Source organism: Rousettus aegyptiacus, unplaced genomic scaffold (genome assembly GCF_014176215.1).
Source record: "Rousettus aegyptiacus isolate mRouAeg1 unplaced genomic scaffold, mRouAeg1.p scaffold_m13_p_3, whole genome shotgun sequence".
Lineage (NCBI taxonomy): Eukaryota > Metazoa > Chordata > Mammalia > Chiroptera > Pteropodidae > Rousettus > Rousettus aegyptiacus.
In genome coordinates this window covers 117522200-117545226 of record NW_023416306.1, presented here as the reverse complement: position 1 = coordinate 117545226, position 23027 = coordinate 117522200, and the positions used below count along the sequence as shown (strand labels likewise).

Sequence of the window (23027 nt, the reverse complement as noted above, 5' to 3'; positions counted from 1 at the left end):
ATTGGCCCATAATTCTTTATTATTTAAAGACTATCTGAAATCTTTTGATAACTGTATTTTAAAATCTGTATTACATATAATTTATATAGATAACCAACATTCTTATTCAACAGGAATGATGTGTACTTTTTTGTATTCGATGGTTTTACACGACAAATAATATGACATACTATTACAAATTTTCTAGAGGCTGAATATCGTTGTATTACTTCTGATACAAACCTTAGTTTTTTAAGTGGCCAAAACTGTAATTCCCTATTTGGATCAAAACAGAAAAAAGAAAATACTGCAAATATCATTCAATGCAAAATTTTACTTTTATACAGCAGCTTCTCTCATTTTACATAGTCTCACCAAAACAATATGTCCCCCTGCCCCGTGGTTTCACTTTCCATGGTTTCACTCACCCATGGTCCACAATATTAAATGAAAAATTTCAGAAACAATAAATACTTAAGTTTTAAAATGTACACCATTCTCAGTAATGGTGAAATCTCACACTATGTGGTTCCATCCCTACCGGGACATGAATCATCCCTTGTCTAGTGTATCTGTGCTGTGTATCTGCCCATCTGTTTGTTAGTCACTTAGTAGCTGTAACAGTTATCATGACTATCGTGCTTGTGTTCAAGTAACCCTTATAGTAGCCTACCACTACATCACAATCCCAATGTTGTTCATCTCACTTGATTTTACCACGCAGGAAATGTATTATCTCACATCATCACAAGGGAAAGTACAGTACAATATTTTGAGAGATGATGTTCATATGTAACTGTGTAACTATTACACTATAGTATAATTGTTCTATTTTATTATTAGTTGTTGTTATAAATTAACTTTATCATAGATATATATGTACAGAAAAAAATCATAGTATATATACAGTTCAGTTTCAGGTATCCACTGGGGATCTCAGAAAGTGGATAAGGGGGGACTGCTGTATAGCACAAAGTAATGCCTCAGTGAGCTATAAAAAAATTCCTCAGATTTATATTCTATCATTCCTCTGTATTTTAAAATGATGACAGGGAGCCTCATATCTCAAACATGGGATCTCCATTATCAGAAAATATAGGGGTGTGTGTCTCTTTATAAAGTCCTCAAGAAAAGAAATAATGCCACAAAGCTTCAACTATGCTAAGGTCCAGCATCCTCCTAAGGAAGACTCTTAGCACATCTGCTATAACATAAATACATACACTTCTGAAAACCTTGCATTCTGTAACACTAAAAATAGAAAACTTTATGGGGGGGGAGGAGGAAATGGGTCCAGTAGGGTGGAAAAGGGTACACTGGAGCAGATCAGTCAATGTTCCTGTAACTTTAACCACAGTACAAACAAAAGCAAATGACTGGGAACCCCAAAGATAACTTGGACATCCCAGTCAAGTAGCTACGAGCAGGTGAAATGCTACCTCAGGGCTTAATAAAAAGTATTAAAAAAAGAAAAGTAGAAAAAAAGGCTTATGGGAGCTGATAAATGAAGCTTTAAGCCAGTAGGGTCGCTCAGATGGACACAAAAGGAAATGGAAACTGCTACATGAGAAGAGTCCCTGCTAGACTAGGCTATACTCTTTGAGTAGGCACCCCCACTGCAGGTTATCATTTTAAATTTTAAAGTCCTGCAGAGGGCGGAGGATGGGGGAGTTTGAGGGAGCTTTTGTCTCTGTAGCAGCTGAACTCAAAATTTAACACTTTCCTTATGGAGTATAAAATTTAACTCCCATGATTCAGGGAACCCCTTGTCCAGTTTAAGAAAAATCACATGTAAATCAACACACCACCCCTATGTAACACTATTTCCCTATTTACCAATAGTGTATAAGCTAATTGACATCATGGACGTACAACATATTATAGTACAACTATACTATGGTCAAGTGAGAATACATTCAAATATTCTAGTTTACATCTCTAAGGAGGAGGAAGCGGAAGCTACTAAGCTCAAGGTTAAGATTCTGTAGTCATTGATAATAAAATCCTATTCTTCAGAATAATGCATTCAAATGTTTAACAATGGTCCGATTCTGAAAGACGATTCATCATCCAATCTTAATCTGTCTTGAATATTCAACTATATACTTTGGGGACATTTTTAGATAAAGTATGATTATTTTAAAAAGAACTAAGAAAAACAAGATTTCTACATTACTGTGCAGGTTGTTTTAATTAATGTAATAATCCTATAATGTATCCTCTGGAATTTGTATTTTTCAAAGTTGTCTAAGAGGAAATTCTTGGGAAGGCAGTGTTCTTAAATGTCCAAATCCCAAAGGAAATATAGAGAACACAAGGGGCGACAATTGAGTAGTGGTTACCATGTTTGCTTTACACTCAGGTCCTCGGTTCGAACCCCAGTGGAGCCACAGCCCATACCCTGGATGCGCCAGGTCCGGTGTGTGCCGCGAGTGTGTGGGAGGAAACGACGCGCCTTGAGATCCAGTTTTTAAGGGGACTCAAGGTATCTCCCCCAAACTTCAAAATGATGAAGACAAACCAAAAGCCACAACACCTGAGTGCCCACATGCTCCAGTGCAGAAGAAAGCAAAAGGATGCAACAAGGTGTATGACATATTTGCAAACAGGAGAAGCCCAAAAGAGCTAACAGGCAGATTTCAAGGAAAAGAAGGGCAGGCTAATTCAATGACAGCAAATGAAAAGAGGAGAGGAAGTTGATGACAATCCCATAGCAAAGGGGTCTATGAAGAGAGTGAAAGATAAATAGTTTAGCTTTAATGACTTAAAATTGACCAACTATAGTTCTCTTCTAGGATAGGGTCTCGCATAGAGGGAGGGGAAACTGCTGGAAATAAAATCAAAATTGGGCAAGAAAAGCAAAAGACAAAAAGAAAGAAAAATTCCAGATAAACATGAGCTAGGGATAAAGTGACAGGAAAACTAAAACACAACCACTGTATTTATGAACAATACAGAAAAACAACACAACTAATCAGAAAAGACTCTGAACTACAAAATCCTCTAAAAATTCAGAAAAGCTAATCTCAAAAAATGAGCAACAAGAAAGTATAGATGTCAAATCACAAACAAATTATAATAAAACACACAAGGAGTAAAATAACATTTCTACAGATAAAGAAAATGTCAGAAAAACGTGCATAGAAAATACATCAAAATTAAAATCTTTTTCAAAGCAAGGCAAGCAAATGATATGAGACATACATCAGAGTTAGAAAAACTCAGAAATGAAGAGACAGAACAAAATAATTAGAATTAAAAGAAAAAATTATTTCAGAAATAAACACTGAACTAAATGGCCATAAAACAAGGAAACAGAATAGATTATGCCTTTAAGAGAAAGTAAAACTGGAAAAAATTTAAGACATCAAAATGTGACAAGTATTGCAAGACAGGCAAAGAAGATCCAACAAACAAAAAACAGTAGTTTTTGAAGGAAACCAAAGCAAAAGTATGGCAACAGAACAATTAGAAAAATTTCCCCCAAATAAAAGATTTGAAATTACATGTTGAAAAGTACTGTTTAACTAAAACTGTCAACCTAGAAAAACAAATGCTAAGATATACCCTAAACTTAATAGAATTAAAATTAAAATTAAAGAAAAAAAAACTCCTTTGGAGAACAAGGCAAAGTCAATTTATTTATAAAGGAAAAATTAGATTATCAAACTTTGATAGCAATGTTTTTATGCCAGAAGAAAATGGAATAACATTTAAAATAATTGAGGAGAAAATGTAAGCCAAGGATTTATATATGTAATATGCAGCAAAATGGATTTTCAAGCATAAAGGGCACTGTTAGCAACATGCAGGGACTCAGAATATTGTTCCCATGAGTGCCTTCTGTGGTATCTACTAGCATATGAGCTTCATATGACAAAAATGACTACAATGACATGAGGACTGAGGATAAGCATTCAACATACCTAAGACATTCAGAACTGTATATACAACATTAAGACAAATAAGGATTAAAAGATATTGTGTAATGACTACAGGCTCAGAATATAGATATAAAACTATTAAATATATATATCTATATATAGATATAAAACTATTAAAAAACTGGTAAGAGATATATAAAAAGTCTTTAAATGATCACTTTAAAGACTTTCTGAGACTGAACGCTCAACAGAATTCATTTCCAGATGATCTACACAAGAAACACTAAATGAAGCTCTTTAGGCACAAAATAAATACCAGATAGGATCTTAAATCTGCACTAAGGAATGAATACCACTAAAGCAAATATATTAGTAAATATAAAAGATCTTTGCGTTCAGTAGTTTTCCTGTGACCTTACTAGCTACCTTCAGTAAGTTATACCTGCTTTAATCTCTGCAGCCTCATTATGATCCAGGGAATTATCTTGAAGTCTCAAAGTTTTTCTATATATGTGAAAACACAATAAGAGTACTCTTACTGTTTTCCTTTGTAATATTAAATTTGTTTTATAAAATTTTATCAAAGACAGTTATTTTAGAATTTAGCAATATTTTAAAATAAAACATGACTTTATAACTAATAGGTCATTGGATTAAAAAAGAGAAATTAGATAATTTGTCATCTAACTTCTGATTAAAAGAAACTGATATATTAGAATTCTTGTACTCACAAAAACAGAAATCTACGCTAAATTAACTGAAATGGCAAATTACATATGAAAATGTGATAAATCTTTATTTCCTCTGGCCGCACAAATGGTCTCATTGTGTCTTATGTAATAGAACATATTTGAATTATGGTGCCAATTCAGTTACACTGCCATTTGAGATTATTCAGCATTTTTTAAAAAAGAAATATTTTAAATATACCACGTGAGTTCTTTTAAAAGCCAAAAATCATTACGGCTTTTCAAACTACAAATTAAAAAGCCAATGAAGTATCTTAAAAAGCAAGTTATACTGCATCAGTAGAGAAAGTGTATATAATATCTGAGATACTTATAAACTCTTGCACAGTAGATAGTGCTGAACGCTTGCTAGATAAAATGTCAATGAGACATCTGTAAATAAAAATATTAGCTAATATCTAGTATGCAGACTGTACTTTTGCCTTACAGATGTGGCTGAACTTTCTGTTTTGACTGTTTTTATCTGGTACTAGCATCAAGAAATCATCAAAGATCTTTAATCACCAAAGCTCTTTACTTCAAATGTATAACAAATACAGGGGTACATAATTTTTTTTGCATCACAGTTTATCCTGGAATAACTTGTGTCCTTGGCATAAATCAAGACACCCAATAGTTATTGTATTTTTCAATGCCATTCGCTTGCAGTAGAGGGGGGAAAAACTGGTTCTACTTAAGAATGTCCTTAATAAAGCTGTAAAATTATTAAATCTCAACCCTTAAATGTGTGTTAACATTCTGTATAAGATGGGAAGTATACACAAAGAACTGCTGCAAACATGTGCTTCCATAATTGTCTTGAGAAAAACCATTTGAGAGTGCTTCAGTTGTAATTTGAATTAGACTACTTTTTCCAACGACAAACTATTTTTACTTGAAGTAGTATTTTTCTGAAAAGTGAAAAAACAAGCCTGTCATTTTAAGAAAAACCAACACATTTTATTATCAGTAAAATTTGAGTTTTCAAGCAAAAATCGGAATTTTAGAAAACTTGAACCCAGCACCATGAATGAGCTTGAGAGCTTCCCAATACTTAAGACTGTTCTGTTGAGATCAGTGGGAATATTCACAAGCTTTATTTTTTACTCTTGATTAATAAAATTTTCAATGCAGACACACATATGGAAGATCTGCACAACTCAGAGAACCAGTATTTTCCAAATAACCAGTGCATGATGTTACAAAACCACACATAGGTAAAAGACTAATCTAAATGCAAGACAGACCAATGAAAAGATCTTTGCACAGCTTTCAAATTCACTCTTGGAACAAGAACCAAGAAACTACACCAGTTGTCAAGTTTTGGATTAGTATCAACTGAGTATTTGCAAGTAATTAAAATGTTCTTCCCTTTTCTATACATGTATGGTTTTCTTTATGTGCTTCAATAACAAACTACCTTCTATAAAATCACCATTAAGAGAAATTTATATTTATAAAATTGTAAATAATGTCACTTCTCCAATTTTTTTTGTTATAGAAAATGTTTGAAATGTTATTTGTATTAACATGTAGTATATTTATAATTGTAATTATGAATATTTTAGAAATTCCTCAGATGAGATATACTGATAGATACAATCCACATAAACAAATGTTCTTTAGGGTTTCCAATATTTATAAGAAGGTAAAGGATCCTAAGATCAACAATCTGAAGAACCACTTGCTCAAGAGAGACTACTAATGAAATCACAAAAGAAAAGTTAAAAAGTCACTCCCTCAAATGGAAAAAAATCTGAACTGATAGTTCACAGAAGATCCACACATGGCCAACAAGCACTTGAAAAATTACCCAACCACATTCATCATCAAGGAAATGCAAAATAAAAACACAGTGAAATACTACCTATCCCTGTAGAAAGGCTGAAGTTAAAAAGACTGACAATACCAAATATTGGTGAGGATCCGGGCAACTGGAACTTAAGTCAGACATTGTAAGAATGGTACAAATACTTTGAAAAACAGCTAAGCAGTTTCTTAAAATTTAAAGTAACTTTCAACAAACAATGCTGGGACCGATGGATATAAATATGCGAAAGCATATGTTGGATCTTTACCTGACAACACCTACAAAAATTAATTAAAAAGGCACAGAGGCTAAATGTAAGAACTAAAACTATAAAATGCTTATGAGAAAACCTAGTGATAAATCTTCACCGCCTTGAATTTGGCCAACGGTACTTGGCTAAACTCAGACTGAGTTTGACAAAGCTGCTGAGGATGTTAAGTACCTCAAGACCAAGCCAGCAGACGATGAGATGCCGTTCATCTATGCTGCTACAAACAAGCGACTATGGGTGACATAAATACAGAACAGCCTGAGATGTTGGACCTCAAAGCCAAGGCCAAGTGGGATGCCTGGAATGAGTTGAAAGGAACTTCAAGGAAGATGCCACGAAGTTTATATTAACAAAGTAGAACCAAAGAAAAAATATGGAATACAGGGACTGGATTAGGCTGCTAGCCACACATTTCATCTAAATGATATCATGTCTTGTTTTTCCAAATCTGTGGATGAAGTGAAATAATGAAAATAACCAGTTAAACCTCTTCCTCAATACTGTTCTGGGTACAGCACAAACAGATTAGAGGCTGAAATGCTTACAGACCTTGCTGAGGAGTTTTTATCTGTAGGTCAATTAAAAGAGCATTTGTTACTTTAAATAAACAAACAAACAAATTGGACTTCATCAAAATTAAAAACTTTTGTGCTTCAAAGAAGACCACAGAATTAAAGAAAATATGTGCAAATCCTATCTCTAATAATGTATTTCTACCTAAAATGTATAAAGAACTCTAACGATTTAATAAAAAGACAAAAATAACCCAATTTAAAAACTCGCAAAGGAACTAAATAGACGTTTCTTCAAAGAAGATATACAACTGGACAACAAGTTCATGAAATAATGTTCAAATCAGTCATTAGGGAAATGTATTATCAAAACCACAATGAGTTGCCATTTCACAAACACCAGGATAGTTAAAATTAAAAATACAGACTATAATAAGTGTAGATGTGAATGCAGAGCAAGTGGAACCCCCACATTTTATGGTGGGACTGCAAAATTACAACCACTTTGGAAAACAGTCTACAGCTCCTTAAAAAGCTAACCACAGAGTTATAATACCCAGCAATTCCACTTCTAGATATACACTCAAGAGAAATGAAAATAGATGTCAATATAAAAACTTATATGTGAACGTTCATAGCAGTCATTATTTTCATAATAGCCAAAATGTGGAAATAACTGAAATGTCCACTAACTGATGAACTGATAATCAAAATGTGGCTTATCCATACAATGGAATATTATTTGGCAATGAAAAGGAATGGTGTACTGATACATGCTGCATTCTGGATGCTCTAAAAGTATTCTAATTGAAAGAAGCCAGACTGTATAAAAGACTATATACTGTATGATTCCATTTATATAAAATGTCTGGGATAGGCAAATCTATAGAGACAGGCAGTAGATTAGTGGTTGCTAGGGAAGAACATGGAGTTTACTTACAGGTGATAGCCAAAGAGTATGGAATTTCCTTGGGGGATGATGTAAATTGTATAAAACTGATTTTGATACTGGTTGCACAACTGTGCATATACTAAAAGCTTCTGAATTTATACCTTAAATGGGTGAGTTTTATGATACATGAATTATATCTCAAAAATGCTACCACACGCAATTCATATGGGTAAAAGAAATTATGCTACTTGGTATACTCATAAAACAGAATACTACTGGGCAGGGGTGGGGGGAGTTCAATTACAGATAAACATGCAGTAACACAAATAAACCCAAAAACTATGCTGAGTGAAGGAAGCAAGACATACTGAATTATAATTATATGAAATTCTAGAAAAGATTAATATGATCTATAATGACAGAAAGCAGATCAACAGAACTCTATAGTCGGAACTATAAATTAATGCTGTTTACAAGCTAGGGATTGTAAAGCTCACCTCAGACTACTAAACCTACAGGATGAAATGCTGTATTTTCCTGTTCTGTAAATTTTACTCAAAAATTGGGGAAAACAGCATTTTTATACTAAAACACCAATGTATTTTGGAGTAAATTCTTATAAAGTTTTAAAACAGGAATTTTTATGACAAGAAACTTCTTGCTTCCTTATTTGGGTATTCTTCAGACCACTCCTCTTACCCACTGGTCAAGACTAGGTACTTTCACAAGTATTATGTTAATGTAAAGAAAAAGCATAGTATTGTAAAAATGCCAATATCAACCAATATATTTTGGAGTGTTTTCAGTCTTACAGTTTATATTTCAGCACCCAAAACTCAAAGTCAAGTTTTGACAAAAGATGTATTTAGTCATACTAAATACTAAGATAATATTTCTATCTTAGATTAGTCAAAGTAAATCACACCGATTTCTCATAGTGTAAAAATGAGCTAAGGTATCCTAATGAACATACACCTACAGTAAATGTAACATTTGTGATCAGCTTTTGGTTTATAGAGAATATCATTTATCAAGAATTACAATATAAAAGGATCATATCTACTCACTGTGCATTATGGCCAACTGATATGATACAGATGATAGAAATTATCCAAAATATAGATTTGACAAGATGTGACTCATGCCATGTGTAAGATATATTATGAAACATATGTTTACATTAGTTGAGAAAAGATGTTGGGCTCATAGGTAGCTAGCTGTAACATAGCTGCAACTACTGCTTTCATCTTTGCAAAACATACGTAAGATACATTTTGTAGTAATGGGGACCTTTTAAATTTAAGTTGTTTCATCCTTTGCATTCTTAATATTTCGGTACTTCAGATTTGTCAGAACTTTGTAGAGAGGGCTGAAATTTTCTCAAGTACTTATTTCTTTAGTACTTTGAAGATAAAAAAACTACTTTTTAAGTACTAAATGTACGCCTTTATTTAAAGTTTCCTGTGCTTTGGGTTCAAAATAATCTAGTTGTCTCTGCATATAAATTGTATAATTTCTTATTTTCAAATACCAATACTTCAATATAGTCAGATTTTTCTCTCTTTTTTTTTGGTTATATGGAAAAATTGAGCGATGCAAACCAATACTTTGCTTTGGAGCACATTTCCTAAGCATAAATTTATCTTTCTAATTATGTTTACTTAAGCAAATGTTCTATTTTATTTGCATTCCTTGAGAATGGATTTACTTGAATTTAAAAGAAATCCAGATGCATATCTAAACATTAGGCAAAATCCAATAAATGATTTTAAAGTTTCCTCGGATAATCCATAAAATGAATAATTCAAATACAGATAAATCAGAGTTGGTAGTATATGACAGTGATAATTTTCTACTTTTCAGGAAAAAAACTGAAGCAAATTCCTCTCTTCTTTTTATTATAATGACCAGCTTTTGGTATTCCATTGTTACAAAGATATAGTTTTAGAGTAAAATTTTGTTCTCAAAAAATATATATATCATGATCATGAATTGGCAGATTCAATATTAACATGTCCATTTCTGCTAAATGATCTACATAATCGATACAATTTCTATTATACTTCTAGTAGGCTTCTTTTTTTTTTTTTGAGAAATAAAATGTTAACTCTGAAAGTTCTGTGTAACTATAAAGGATCTAAAATAGAAAAACAAATTTGAAAAAGAACGAAGTTACAAGATTTATACTATCCTATTTCAAGACTCGCTATAAAAGTTAAACTAGTAAAGACAGTGTAGTATGGGTATAAAGATAAGATCTATAGACCAATGGAGCAGAACACATTTCAACAGATCAATACATATAGTCTTTGACTTTCAAGCAAGATATCAATCTAATGTGGAATGGAAAGTCTCTAATAGATGTTAACTAACCGGATATTTGGGGTGGAGGGTGAAGAGGGGGAAGAACTTTTTCTCTCCTTCAATCGTTCACTCATTTATTTATATATTTATTAAGGTCTCATGGATTATTTTATTCTGAAAGTTATACTGTTACTTCTTCAAGAAGCCCTAGTTCCTTTTAGTGAAGGAGTATTTAGAAAGTAAGATGTGGATGCTAGGTACACATAGTTCAGCATACAAAGCAAAGAAAAATGTGAATAAATGCATGCATGTAGGTTTGTGTGTGTATATATAAAGGGAGGGAGGGAATGAAAGGAGGGAGAGAATGTGAATATGAATGACTTCAAACAAGCTATCTTTTCCTCCAGTAAATTCAACCAGTCAGTGTGAACTTCTATGTTTTTAATTCTATGATGAATGGTAAATGATTTCATGAATCTAGTTGCTAAAGAACACATCTGGAGAGACTCATTTACATGAACAACTGGAGTTTTATTTTGGTAGGAGGGAAGAAAATTCCCAAATAAAACTATGAAGTTTTGTAACACAAAGATTAAAGAGTTGGAATAGTTTTCATTTAATCACATTTATTCAAACTAAGGGGTACAACCCATCAGTGGATTTTAAAATCAATTTAAAGTATTAGAATCACCTTTAAAAAGAGAATAAGAAAAACAGGCTAAAAAAGAAAAATCATTGCACATCACACGTATTAATTGTGAGTTTTGTTTCATATGTATGAATATATTATAAGATGTATTTCTTTCTGCAGGTCATAGTTAAAAGATCTGAGAGGACTGATGGTAAGGATTTCACTATTTCCTTAATGAAAATATTTAGATAAGAATAGAGGAAAAGATCATTTTTATTATGAGAAAACTTTAGAAAGGTGTAGAGAGATTTCTGGTATAAAGCATATACATTTTAGTTGTGAGGCCTTCACTTCAAATATATATCAGAAATCTTATGCTAAAAGCAGACTGGCTGCATGTGAACAACTCATGAGCGCTCCTGCTGAAAATTTAATAATTCCAAAATCTGAGAAGTGGTAAATCTTTGAATCATAAAATCTGTATTTGAAAGAGGCCAGAGATTTCATTCACCCTGTTATGAGCTGAACTGTGTCTTCCAAAATTCATTTAAAGCCCCAACCCCCAGAACCTCAGAATGTAACCATATTTGGAGATAGGGCCTTTAAAGAGGTAATTAAGTTAACATGGAGTCCTAAGTGTGGGCTCTAATCCAAATACAACTGGTGTTCTTACAAGAAGAGATTAAGACAGACAACATACAGAATGAAGAGCAACTGAGGACACAGCAAGAAGGTGATCATCTGTAAATCAAGGAGAGAGGCCTCAGAAGAAACCAACCTGCTGACATCTTGATCTTGGGACTTCTAGCTTCCAGAACTGTGAGAAAATAAATTTCTATTATTTAAGCAACCCAGCTTGTGGTATTTTGTTATGGCAGCCCCAGCAAACTAAAACACACCCTTTATATTCATAAATGAACAACCTATGTTTAGATTTCCTAAATACTCTCATGGCTAATTTATGCAGTTAGACTAGAACACAGATTAAAACTTATTAGTAACATAAAAATGACAATATATACAGCTTGTCAGTTACAGAAAAAATGATAAGAACAGCAGTAGCCATTGGTTCTAGCAATCATGATAGTAAAAGGAGAGCAAAAAAAGTAGGCTGATATAAGGAGAGTAAGTTTCAAAAAGCCAGACTCATGAGACAGGCATGAAAACAATGTCAGATATCTTAGGAGGGGCAGAGCACAAAAGAAAAAGAAAAAAGGCTTATCTAAGAGTTCAACCCTAGCTATATAAACTTTAAAAGTCCAAAAGAAAAAAGAAAAGTTCCAAAGAAACCAAAGTGGCAATAAAGGGAGTTGTCTAACTAACTTGGTTTTGAAATGGCACTTGTGGGAATAAGAGCAGTCAGTCAGTCTACGATCCAGTCAGAAAGACTAAAGATGGAGGATAATGATATATGCAAAAAAATACTAGGGGAAAAAATTTCCTCTAAAAAGAGTAAGTTTCAAGTTTTGAGCTGATGATAACAGACTATTAACAAACGACAAAGTGGACAGAATTGGAAGACTCAACTCCTATTTGCTTTCATCAAGAATAATTTTGAATCCCATTCAATCCCTACAGAAGATAGGAAATGCTACAAAGTCAACATTTAGCTACTGAGGAACAGAATGGTACAGGAAAAAGAGCATCACAGTCAGATGTACCTAGGTATCACAGTCAAATGTACCTAGGTCTAAATCCCAGCACTGACGCTCATTAAAGAAGCAGTAGTGCATTGTGGTTAAGAGTATAGGCTCTAAAAACAGTACGCGGGTTTCAATTCTAGTATCGCCACTGAAAGCTAATTACTTTGCACAAGTTATTTAATCTCCCTGTGCCTCAGCTTCATCTGTAATATAGACATGATAGCACCCACTTCATATGGTTTGTTAAGGCTTATAGAAATTATTACATTTAAAGCACTGACAACAGTGCACAGTACACAGTAACCACTCAGTAACTGTTAGTTATTATTTACCTATTTATTTATTGTTATTTTTTACCTGGGAAAACTATTTAATTGTTGTTATTTATTATTGACACTGTATAAGTTACCTAAATTCACCAAGCCTCAGTTTTTCTCTTCTATAAAATTTTATAAGATGGTTTAAGGATTAAGGAGATACTGGATATAATAGATACTCAATAAACATTAGCTGCCAACCTCTACCAAAATTACCTTGATTACAGTAAGGCATTCAAATACTAGTTTTCATAATAATCTTATAGAATAAAAAAATCTAGAATGATAGTACAATTAAATGAATTTGCAGAAAAAATTTGCCTCAAAATATTAATTAATTAATTAATTAATAAGACACTAGTCTGCAAACAGGTTTTTTATCAGCCTATACTATTTAACATCTTTCAGTTATTAACCTAGAAGTTGGTTTAAAAAGAAAAGGAAAAGACAAGAAACCCAACAGCAAATTCTATAGGAAAACCCTGAATGTTTTAGTTGACATGGGCAAAATTTTGCTGACCAACAAAGATAGATTTAACTACTACAGAGAAAAACAAAAATGATATGACACAATATATGATATAATGCCACATTAACAGAAGAATGCCGAGATCAAAGAAAGTAAATATGAATAGAAGTCAGAAGACACAGGAAAAAACTATCTTTACTTTTGGTTGTTACCTTTCATAAACAACAAAAAACAGTAAACAAGATGGTGATCTATATCATATATTGTCACATAATTAAAACTAGGATATTTAGCCTAGATAGTAATTGAGGGTTTACATCTGCACATGCAGAAAAAGAAAATATAAGAAAGTAAAGGGTAGATACAGTTTCATTAAGATGAAGAACTTTACAACATTTAGAGCTGTTCAGAGAATGAACTGACAAAAAGTAACCTTCCCAACAAGAAGAGGCTGATGACAACCCATTAGGAATTTATAGATTCAGGAATTTACGTTTTGGAAGAAATCTGATCTTTGTTATACAAGAATAATTAGAATACTTTTAGGTTTATGTAAATTAACTCAAAGACATTTTTTTAAAAATTCTACTTAAAATTAACAAAAGAAATTTTATATTATTAAAAAAACAAAATAAAACTATCAAAATAAAAACTCTACAAACACAGAATAATTCTAAATCTTGGTCAATGGTTCACAATAACGAGGCTATTAGTTATATGCCAGCAAAATCTACCACTATTAATAAGTTGCCAGTGATTTATATACTGAAGTGAGAAACTTACATTACAATGAAAAATTTGTCATAATCCCGCAAAAAATACAAGAGCAGTAAACAGTGATAAAATCTATATATGATGAATGTTAATACCACTATCCATTTACAGAGTGTATTAAAATTTCTCAAAATGATTTCCCATCTATTTGCCATCTAATCTGAAAACAACCCTGAGGCAGACAAAGCAGTTGGTATTAGTCCCATTATGCTGTTTTCCTGAGGCTCAAAGGAGTAAATGACCTTCCTCAGATCACTCAAGTTGGTCCAGAGTATGAATCTGGAGCATATGACTCCTGGTCAGCGTCATTCTTTGATAACTTTGTTTTCTCTTTAATGAAACAATACATTTTCATTGTACGAATGTTTGAATTCAGATAGATAAGTCATCTCCCTAATTAGACAATGTATTAATATATTAATGAGAAACTTTATCTCTTATTTGAAATGAAAAAAAATGTAAGTAAAAAAATTTCATGTAAAACAGCTTAAGTAAAAGAGAATTTTCTTTTACTTCCCATAACACTATGCTGAAAAAAACAGGCAGCTAAGCAGATCAGTTAAGTAGACTAAAAAATATGGTCATTAAATGTTTGCATGTTAACATAACACCGAATGTAGACATAGGCCCTTTAAAGTGGGCTCAAGTAATATTAGATTTCTCATCTTTACATACTTGAAAAAAATTAAACTTCAATTTTAATAAGTACAAGGTAAGACTATTACCTTGGGTGTGCTTCCTTTAATGAATTTTTTAATTGAAGACAACAAGCCGGTTTCATTCTTCGGTGGTTTTTCTCCTCCTGAAGGCAGGCTATCATCGACCTCTGAATATTTCCTCTTTGCCCTGGCAGTACGTTGTGTTTGGACTGGATTTGATTGCTGAGAAGCTTTTCGTGTTCTCAGCCTCATCTTTTATGGGTGCCACATGAAAAACTAAAAGAGAAAAATAAAGAGGGTTATTTATTAATATTAAACCCAGCAGACTCATATTTTCCCAGCTTATATAATAAAAATCTCTCAGTTAAAAAAAAGTCCAGGTCTCTAAGGGACTGAAATAAAAAAAGTGAAAAGCATTGTGCTTTGAACTTTTCTGTATACGTTATCTCAAGCAAACTTCCCAACAACTTCTGAAATATTATATCCTATGATCGAACACCAAAGAGTATGCATGCTCATTCTACAGCACTATGCTGCCTCCACCCAAGCTAACATTATCATTCATTCTCATTCAACAGCTATTTATTGAGCACTTACCACATTTAAGGCACTGGGCATGTAGCAAATAGTAAACAAGAGAGGGAAAGTTTTATGTCCTCTGGAGCTCACAATATAGTAGGAAAAAAAAAAATCCCTCAGTGAATAAATGAATCCATTCCATAAGCACAATTCTAATAATCAACAATCATACAAGTGATAATGAGAAGCTGGATCATTTTGTGGGATTTGATCTTACCATACATACTTTAAAAACTAAATTCATATCAGAAAGAAAATATAAGGCAATTTACTTGAACTCTCTCATTTTATGGATGAAAAAATCAGTGGCTGGCAAAACTGTCCCAAGACTTAGAGGTAATTAAAAACATGCCCTGAATTAGAATCTGTGAAACAGAATACAAAACTACTAAAGAATTAAGACATGTAAATTCCGATCCTACTTCAACCATAGCTAAGCTATAGCCAAAATTATTTTTTCTCACTTGTATAAACAATATATTAATCTTACCATCTTCAGGCTTAAAATGAAAAAAAATTAGAAAAGGCTATACAGTGTAGAGAACAATTAAGCTACTCATAACAGTGGGTACATTAAGAGAAAGTCTAACTCCATTTAAGCACTCTAAACTACTAAAGGTGTAGAAATTCCTGGACCAATCAGGAAGCTTAAGAAGTTGTCTTTACTAATGTAACATAATTGAATTCACAGAAAAAAAGTTAGAAATCTCTATCTTTCTACATATATACTTCATACTACTCTATAGTATCTACTTTAACAACAACAACAACAACAAAAAACCCTCAAAAGCCCCAAACTCAGGAGGTTCACCAGTCATCCCAAAATATCCAAAGAATTATTTTTCCCCATCACCAAATGGTGCTCGGTTTTAAGTTGCTATCCCCAAATAAAATAAATATTGCCTTTTCTCCCAAAGTCAATGCTAACTTCTAAAGAGATTTATCATTCAATGCAGTTATCATTTACTGAACAACTATTTACAATACACTACTCCTTAGGACATGCGTGGGAATGTTTTAAAAAGAAAGTTATGTTTAAGCAATTTCTGTAATTTTAAAAGTCTTTTCAAAAATATCTAAGGATGAACCCACCTTAAACCCAGAATCATTAAATGATTCTAGAAATTAGAATATTTTATGAAATAATACATTGACATACAACAGGTCTTTAAAAACTAAAGATGTATACGTAATCCAGTCTTAGGAGGTTCAGCACATAAAAATTTAAATAGTTATTGGTCACATGCTACCAGAATGGTAATAAAAGGATAAAAACAATCTCTACCATGAGAATCAAAAAGTGCAAGAGGTAAGTATATGTACATAACATAGAATATAAATAATATGCTAGATCACTCTGAAGAAAGTTCTGGAAAAGCTTAGGAGGAAAGTCCTTTGAACTAAAAAAATGACCAGTGATTATTCACTAGAAAGCCAATTTTATTATTTAATGAAAAAGGATTTCTAAGAATTTAACTCTAGCAACTTGGTAAAAACAATTTTCCTTGTTTTAAATCCAAAATTTTAAAAACTTTTCATTTTAATACTTAAAAACATATAACTTTTTAAAATTTGCCAATTATGACTTAATTTAGAAGAGTTTAGATATTTGCATTATTTCTGTCCCTATTCCCTCAAATAATGGGCCTATATTTAATACTTTAAAAAGTAATGTTTTTCCAAGGATCAATAAGTATTTGCTCAATTTAGTCTCTCGGCATTTTCTGCAAATTATTAAAATTCTAAAATAAAGGCTTAAATGTCCATGCTTACCTGAATACTAAAACATAACCCAACCAAGTATACTACTAAAGTACCGTGCGAAAAGTATTGTCAACTTTAGAAAACCAACCCTCAACCTATTTTTTCAAAAATGAAGTACCTATCTTAATTAAATTTATCTGAACACAGAAAGACTAATGATATATAACCAGCAGTTGTTCTTTATTAACTGCTTTGTGCAAAGCACTGTCCTAAGAACTTTTACAGATGGTACCTGACTTATGATAGTATGAAAGTCATATGTATTTAGTAAAAACTACTTCAAATTTAAAATTTTCATTGCTTTCCAGGCTAGCAATATGCATCAACAGTGGGCCACACAGCTCCCAGTCAGCCACATGATCAAGAGGGTAAATAATCAATACATCTACAATTACTCTGTGCCCATACAACCATTGCTTTTTACTTTCAGTGCAGTATTCGATAAATTGCATGAGGTATTTGATGCTTTATTATAAAACAGACTTTATGTTAGATAATTTTTCCCAACTGTAGGCTAATGGTCTGTACACATTTAAAGTAGGCTAGACTAAGCTATTATGTTTGGTAAGTTGTTATTACTTTCACTTACTATGTTTTCAACTTACTATGGGTTTATTGGAATGTAACCCCATTATAAGTCAAGGAAGACCTGTAATAAATTAGTATTTTCAAAAACATAGTGTCCATTATATCCATTTTATGACAGAGAAAAATAACATGGAAAAAATGACAAAAGTGTTTTAAGAAACAATTTCTGGATATCTTCAGTAAAAATAACCGGCAAAAGAAGAATATTTATCACCAACATAAAATCTTAAATAAAGTTACAAAAATTCCAATTTCTCATTTTTCTCCAAAGATTGTTTTTTATATCTGCTTTTTTTTCTAACTTGTCATTCACAAAGGGCGATTTTCTTGAGGACTTTGGCTATGCAAAGCGTTAAAACAGAATGGACCAAAAGCACAAGTAACAAAAGAAAAAAAGATAAATTGGACTACATCAAAATTAAACTTTTGTGCATCAAAAGACACTATCAACAGAGTGAAAAGTCAAGCCATGAAATGAGAGAAAATATATGCAAATAATCTCTCTCATAAGAGGTTAAGCCTGAACATATTTTTAAAAACTCCTATGCTCGATAACAAAAAAGAAAAATTTGATTGTAGAGAAACTGAAATTCTTGTGCACTGCTAGTGGAAACACAAAATGGCACAGCCACTGTGGAAAATACTATAGCAGTTCTTCAAAAATTTAAACATGAAATTACCACATTATCTAGCAATTCTACTTCTATGTATGTACTCCAAATAAATGAAAGCAAGGACTCAAACAGATATTTGTATAACCACATCCATTGTAGCATTATTCACAGTTGCCAAAAGGCAGAAGCAAAAGTGTCTATCGACAGATGAATGGATAAACAAAACATGGTATATATCAAGATGGAATATTATTCAGCCTTAAAAAGGAAATTCTGCAGAGTTCTGATAAAGATGGCAAATGTTGCACTTGCCTCCTCTCACAACCATATCAAAATTACAACTGCACTACAGAACCATCATTGAGAATCACCTGAAGTTTAGCTAAATAGAAGTCTTACAACTAAGAATATACCAAAGTCACATGGAGACTGGCAAGAGGAGTGGAGACATGAAACGGGTTGGTACCACATTCACGTGCAGCAGTTAAAAATCAGGAGGGAGGCCGAATGTCCCTGGCTGGAATCCCAGTCTTCCAGAGTCACAGGACGAAAAGTGGAGAGGTGGGGGAAATGGCGTAGATAATAGAGGCTCTGTTCATCCCTCTGGCAACCAAATCAAGGTTGTGACAAAAACATGGAGCAAACAGACACAGAAAGACAGCCCAAACGGAAAGACAAAGAAACAGAAACCATATGAGTAAACAGAACAGAGATCCAGAAATAATGAAGTCAAGCAATCTAACAGATGCAGAGTTCAAAACATTGGTTATAAAGATGTTCAATGAACTTATGAGAAACATAGATGAATTCAGTGAGAATTCAACAGAGATAAAAAAAAAAAAAAACATAAAAATGGAAACGGAATTATAAAAGGGAACCAGACAGAAATGAAGAACACATTATTTGAAGTGAGAAGTATGTTAAACGGAATAAACAAAGTGAACAGAGAAGAGGATCATATGACCTATACAGAGGATGAGAAAACCAAGGACACTCAATCAGAATGGCAAGGGAAAAAAAACAGCCAAGACTATAATAATAGTTTAAGGAGTCTATGGGACACTATTATAGGTAAAAATATCCATGTCAATGGGGTACCTGAGAGAAAACAATATGTTGAAGAGCTATATGAAGAAATAATGATGGAAAACGTCCCTAACCTGCTGAAGGAAATAGACATAAAACCTCAGGAAGCTCAGACGGTCCCCCAAACCAGGAACCCAAAAGAGGTCCACACCAAGACACATCATAATTTAAATGCCAAAGGTTAAATACAAAGAGATAATCTTAAAAGCAGTGAGAAAAGTAGTTAGTTACCTACAAGGAAGCACCCATAAGACTGACGGCTGATTTCTCAAAAGAAACTATGCAAGATAGAAGGGCTTTACATAAAATATTCAACATGATGAAAACCCAGGATCTACAACCAAGAATGCTTTATCCAGCAAAGCTATCATTTAGAGTTGAAGGACAGATAAAGAGTTTCCCAGACAAAAATAAGCTAAAGGAATTTATTATCACCAAGCCAGTATTACAGGAAATGTTGAAGGGACTTCTTTAAGAAGAAAAAAACATGTATCAAAAACAGGAATAAAGAATGGTAACATCTACATTCCTATCAACAAGTTCCTCAAATGGAAAAGAATTAAGTACTCCAACCAAAAGACAAAGTGGCTGAATGGATAAAAAAAAATGACCCCTACATATGCTGCATACGAGAGACTCACTTCAGATTAAAGGACACACACAGACTAAAAGAAAGAGGATGGAAAAAGATATTGCCTTGATGGACCCAGAAGGTACTGTGCTGAATGAAATGGGTCACATAGAGAAAGACAAATACCACATGATTTCATGTACATGTGGAATCTAACAAAATCAACAACAATAACAAAAGCGAAATAAACTTACAGATACAGAGAATATTTTGAGGGATGCTAGATGGGAGGGAGGTTAGGGGGACAAAAAAAGCAAAGGTATTAAGACAAGTGGGTAGCTGCAGAACAGAAATGGACATATAGAGTGTAGCATGGGGAAGATGGTTAATAATGTTGAAATAAATATGTAAGTGGGAAGAAGGGTAATAGATTTAGTAGATGATCACCTTTGCAAGTTATGTGGATCTCTGACCTCTATGCCATACAACTGAAACTGGTATATTATTTTACACCAACTATAATTAAAAAAAAAAAAACTCACTGAATTGTACAATGTAAATACAAGTAACTAACTGTCTATTATATTTCAATAAAGACCAAAAAATAAAACTAAAACAAGGAGAGATACATCAGCGGCGGAGGTCCCCCTAGAGGAGTGAGAGGTCCCAGACCCACACCCGGTTTCCCCAGCCCAGGGTTCCAGTGCTGAAAGACAAGTCCCCACAACTTCTGGTTGTGAAAACCAATGGAGATTGTCACTGGGTGAGACAGAGGACTGATAGAGTCCCAAGCATTTATTTTAAAGGGCCCATATGCAGACTTACCTGCTGCCTCTGAGCTGCAGCACTGACGCAGCAGCTTGAAAGGCAAAAGGCACCAGGGACATACAGGGAGGAACTGAATTGTCTGGCTTCAATTCCGTGCGAGAACTGGAAGGGCTGCTTCCATCCAGAAAGAAGGACTAACAGAAGCCACTGTTCTTTTGTTGATATGCAACTGCTGGTGGGCACCATGTCTGAGTCTCCAACATAGCTAACACTGTTCTCCCCACCCTAGTGATTCCCTGAGACCCTTCCCCATCCAACTTTTGGGCCCATCCAAGCCACTTCCAGTGGCTTTTCCATACAATTTGTCTTGGCTCATCCTGCAGGCTTACCAAAACCCTCTCAAAAGTTCACAAACCCCAAACAAGCAACACTGGGCCTCTTGCTAAGCAGCCCCAAGTCCTGCACTAGTGGCAGCCGGCCTCGGTTTGCAGCTTAGCCTCTCCCATACACCTCCAAGCCCAGCACAAGTGTCAACCATCTGAAGATCGCTTTGTAGCTTAAACCAAGTAGCCCCAGAACCAATAGACCCAGTGACCAGCTTCAGTCCACACCAAAGGATTCCCCAACTACCTCCACAAATCACACACCCAAAGGGCAGACTGGGAAGGCACCAGAGCCCTGCTACAGCAAATCCTGCTCTATAGGGTCAGCTCCTGCACAAGAGCTCCTCCACTGTACTAATGGCCTGTCCTCACAACCAATCAGCCTGAGGATCAATCCCTCCTACTGATGCAACGAAGGCTCAAATAAAACAGGAGGGCACACACAACTCATGCATGGTACACATCTGCAGCAACCAGCTCAGGTGACAAAGGAGACCTCACCATTGGACCCCACAGGACACCTACTACATAAGGCCACTCAACTAAGACTGGGAGACATAGCACCTCTACCTCTACCTAATAAACACAGGGAGGTAGCCAAAATGGGTAGACAATGAAACATGTCCCAAATGAAAGAACAGAACAAAGTTATAGAAAAAGGACTAAACAAAATGGAGACAAGCAATCTACCAGATGCAGAGTTCAAAATACTGGTTCTAAGCATGCTCAATAATCTCGGTGAGAACTTCAACAAAGAGACAGAAAACATAAAAATGGATATAAAAAGACACACACAAAAATGAGCAACTGAAATGAATAATACACTAGAGGAAATCAACAGTAGATCAGATGAAGCAGAGGATCAAATTAATAATTTGGAAGATAAGGTACCAGAAGCCACCTAATCAGAGCAGCAACAAGAAAAAAGAATCCAGAAAAATGAGGATAGTTCAAGGGGCCTCTGGGACAACATCAAGCATACCAACATTCTCATCATAGGAGTACCAGAGGTAGAAGAGAGCAAGAAATTGAAAACCTATTTGAAGAAACAATAATGGAAAACCTGGTGAAGGAAACTGACATACAAAAGGAAGAAGCTCAGAGAGTCCTCATACAAAACAAACTCAAACAGATCCACACCAAGAAACACCATCACTAAAATGCAGAAGATTAAAGACAAAGAGAGAATGTTAAAAGCAGCAAGAGAAAAGAAGTTACTTCCTACAAGGTAGCTTCCATAAAATTGTCAACTGATTTCTCATCAGAAACTTTGCAGGCCAGAAGGGATCTGCACAAAATATTAAAAGTAATGGAAAGCAAGGTCCTAAAACCAAACTATACCCAGCAAATCTATCATTTAGAGTGGAAGAAAATTTAAAGAGCTTACCAGACAAGAAAAAAGTAAAGGAGTTCATTCCCAATAAACCAGTATTACAAGAAATGTTAAAGAGACTTAAGAAGAAAAAAAGTATGAATAATAAAATGGCAATAACTACATATCTATCAACAATTAAATATAAATGCATTAAATGATCCAATCAAAAGACACAGGGTGGCAGAATGGGTAAGAAAACAAGACCTTTACACATGCTGCCTACAAGAGACTCATTTCAGATCAAAAAACACAGACTGAAAGTAAAGGCATAGAAAAAGATATTTCATGATAAAGGGGAGAAAAAAAGCTGGGTCGCAATACTTATTTCAGACAAAACGGGCTTTAAAACAAAGGCTATAACAAAAGACAAAGAAGCACCCAGTAATCCTACTTCTGGGTATTTATTCAAAGAAATCCAAAACACTA

General features: G+C 33.7%; 1 protein-coding gene and 1 pseudogene across 5 annotated transcripts in view; one reads left to right on the top strand and one right to left on the bottom strand.

Annotated features, from left to right (window-relative positions):
* The window catches only part of CTDSPL2 (CTD small phosphatase like 2), a 67063-nt gene that overhangs the window by 31980 nt on the left and 12056 nt on the right, over positions 1-23027 (bottom strand). For 3 of the 5 annotated variants that reach the window (XM_016145018.2, XM_036238824.1, XM_016145017.2), the window contains exons 2-3: positions 14940-15149; positions 11790-11828 (exon numbers count right to left, since the gene is read on the bottom strand). In XM_016145018.2, the coding sequence (XP_016000504.1) occupies positions 11790-11828; positions 14940-15125 (225 nt within the window). In that variant the 5' untranslated portion in view covers positions 15126-15149. The remainder of the gene's footprint in view (positions 1-11789; positions 11829-14939; positions 15150-23027) is intronic. The other 2 variants (XM_036238825.1, XM_016145019.2) reach the window with 1 other exon arrangement.
* On the top strand, positions 1842-7478 carry LOC107510909 (annotated as a pseudogene).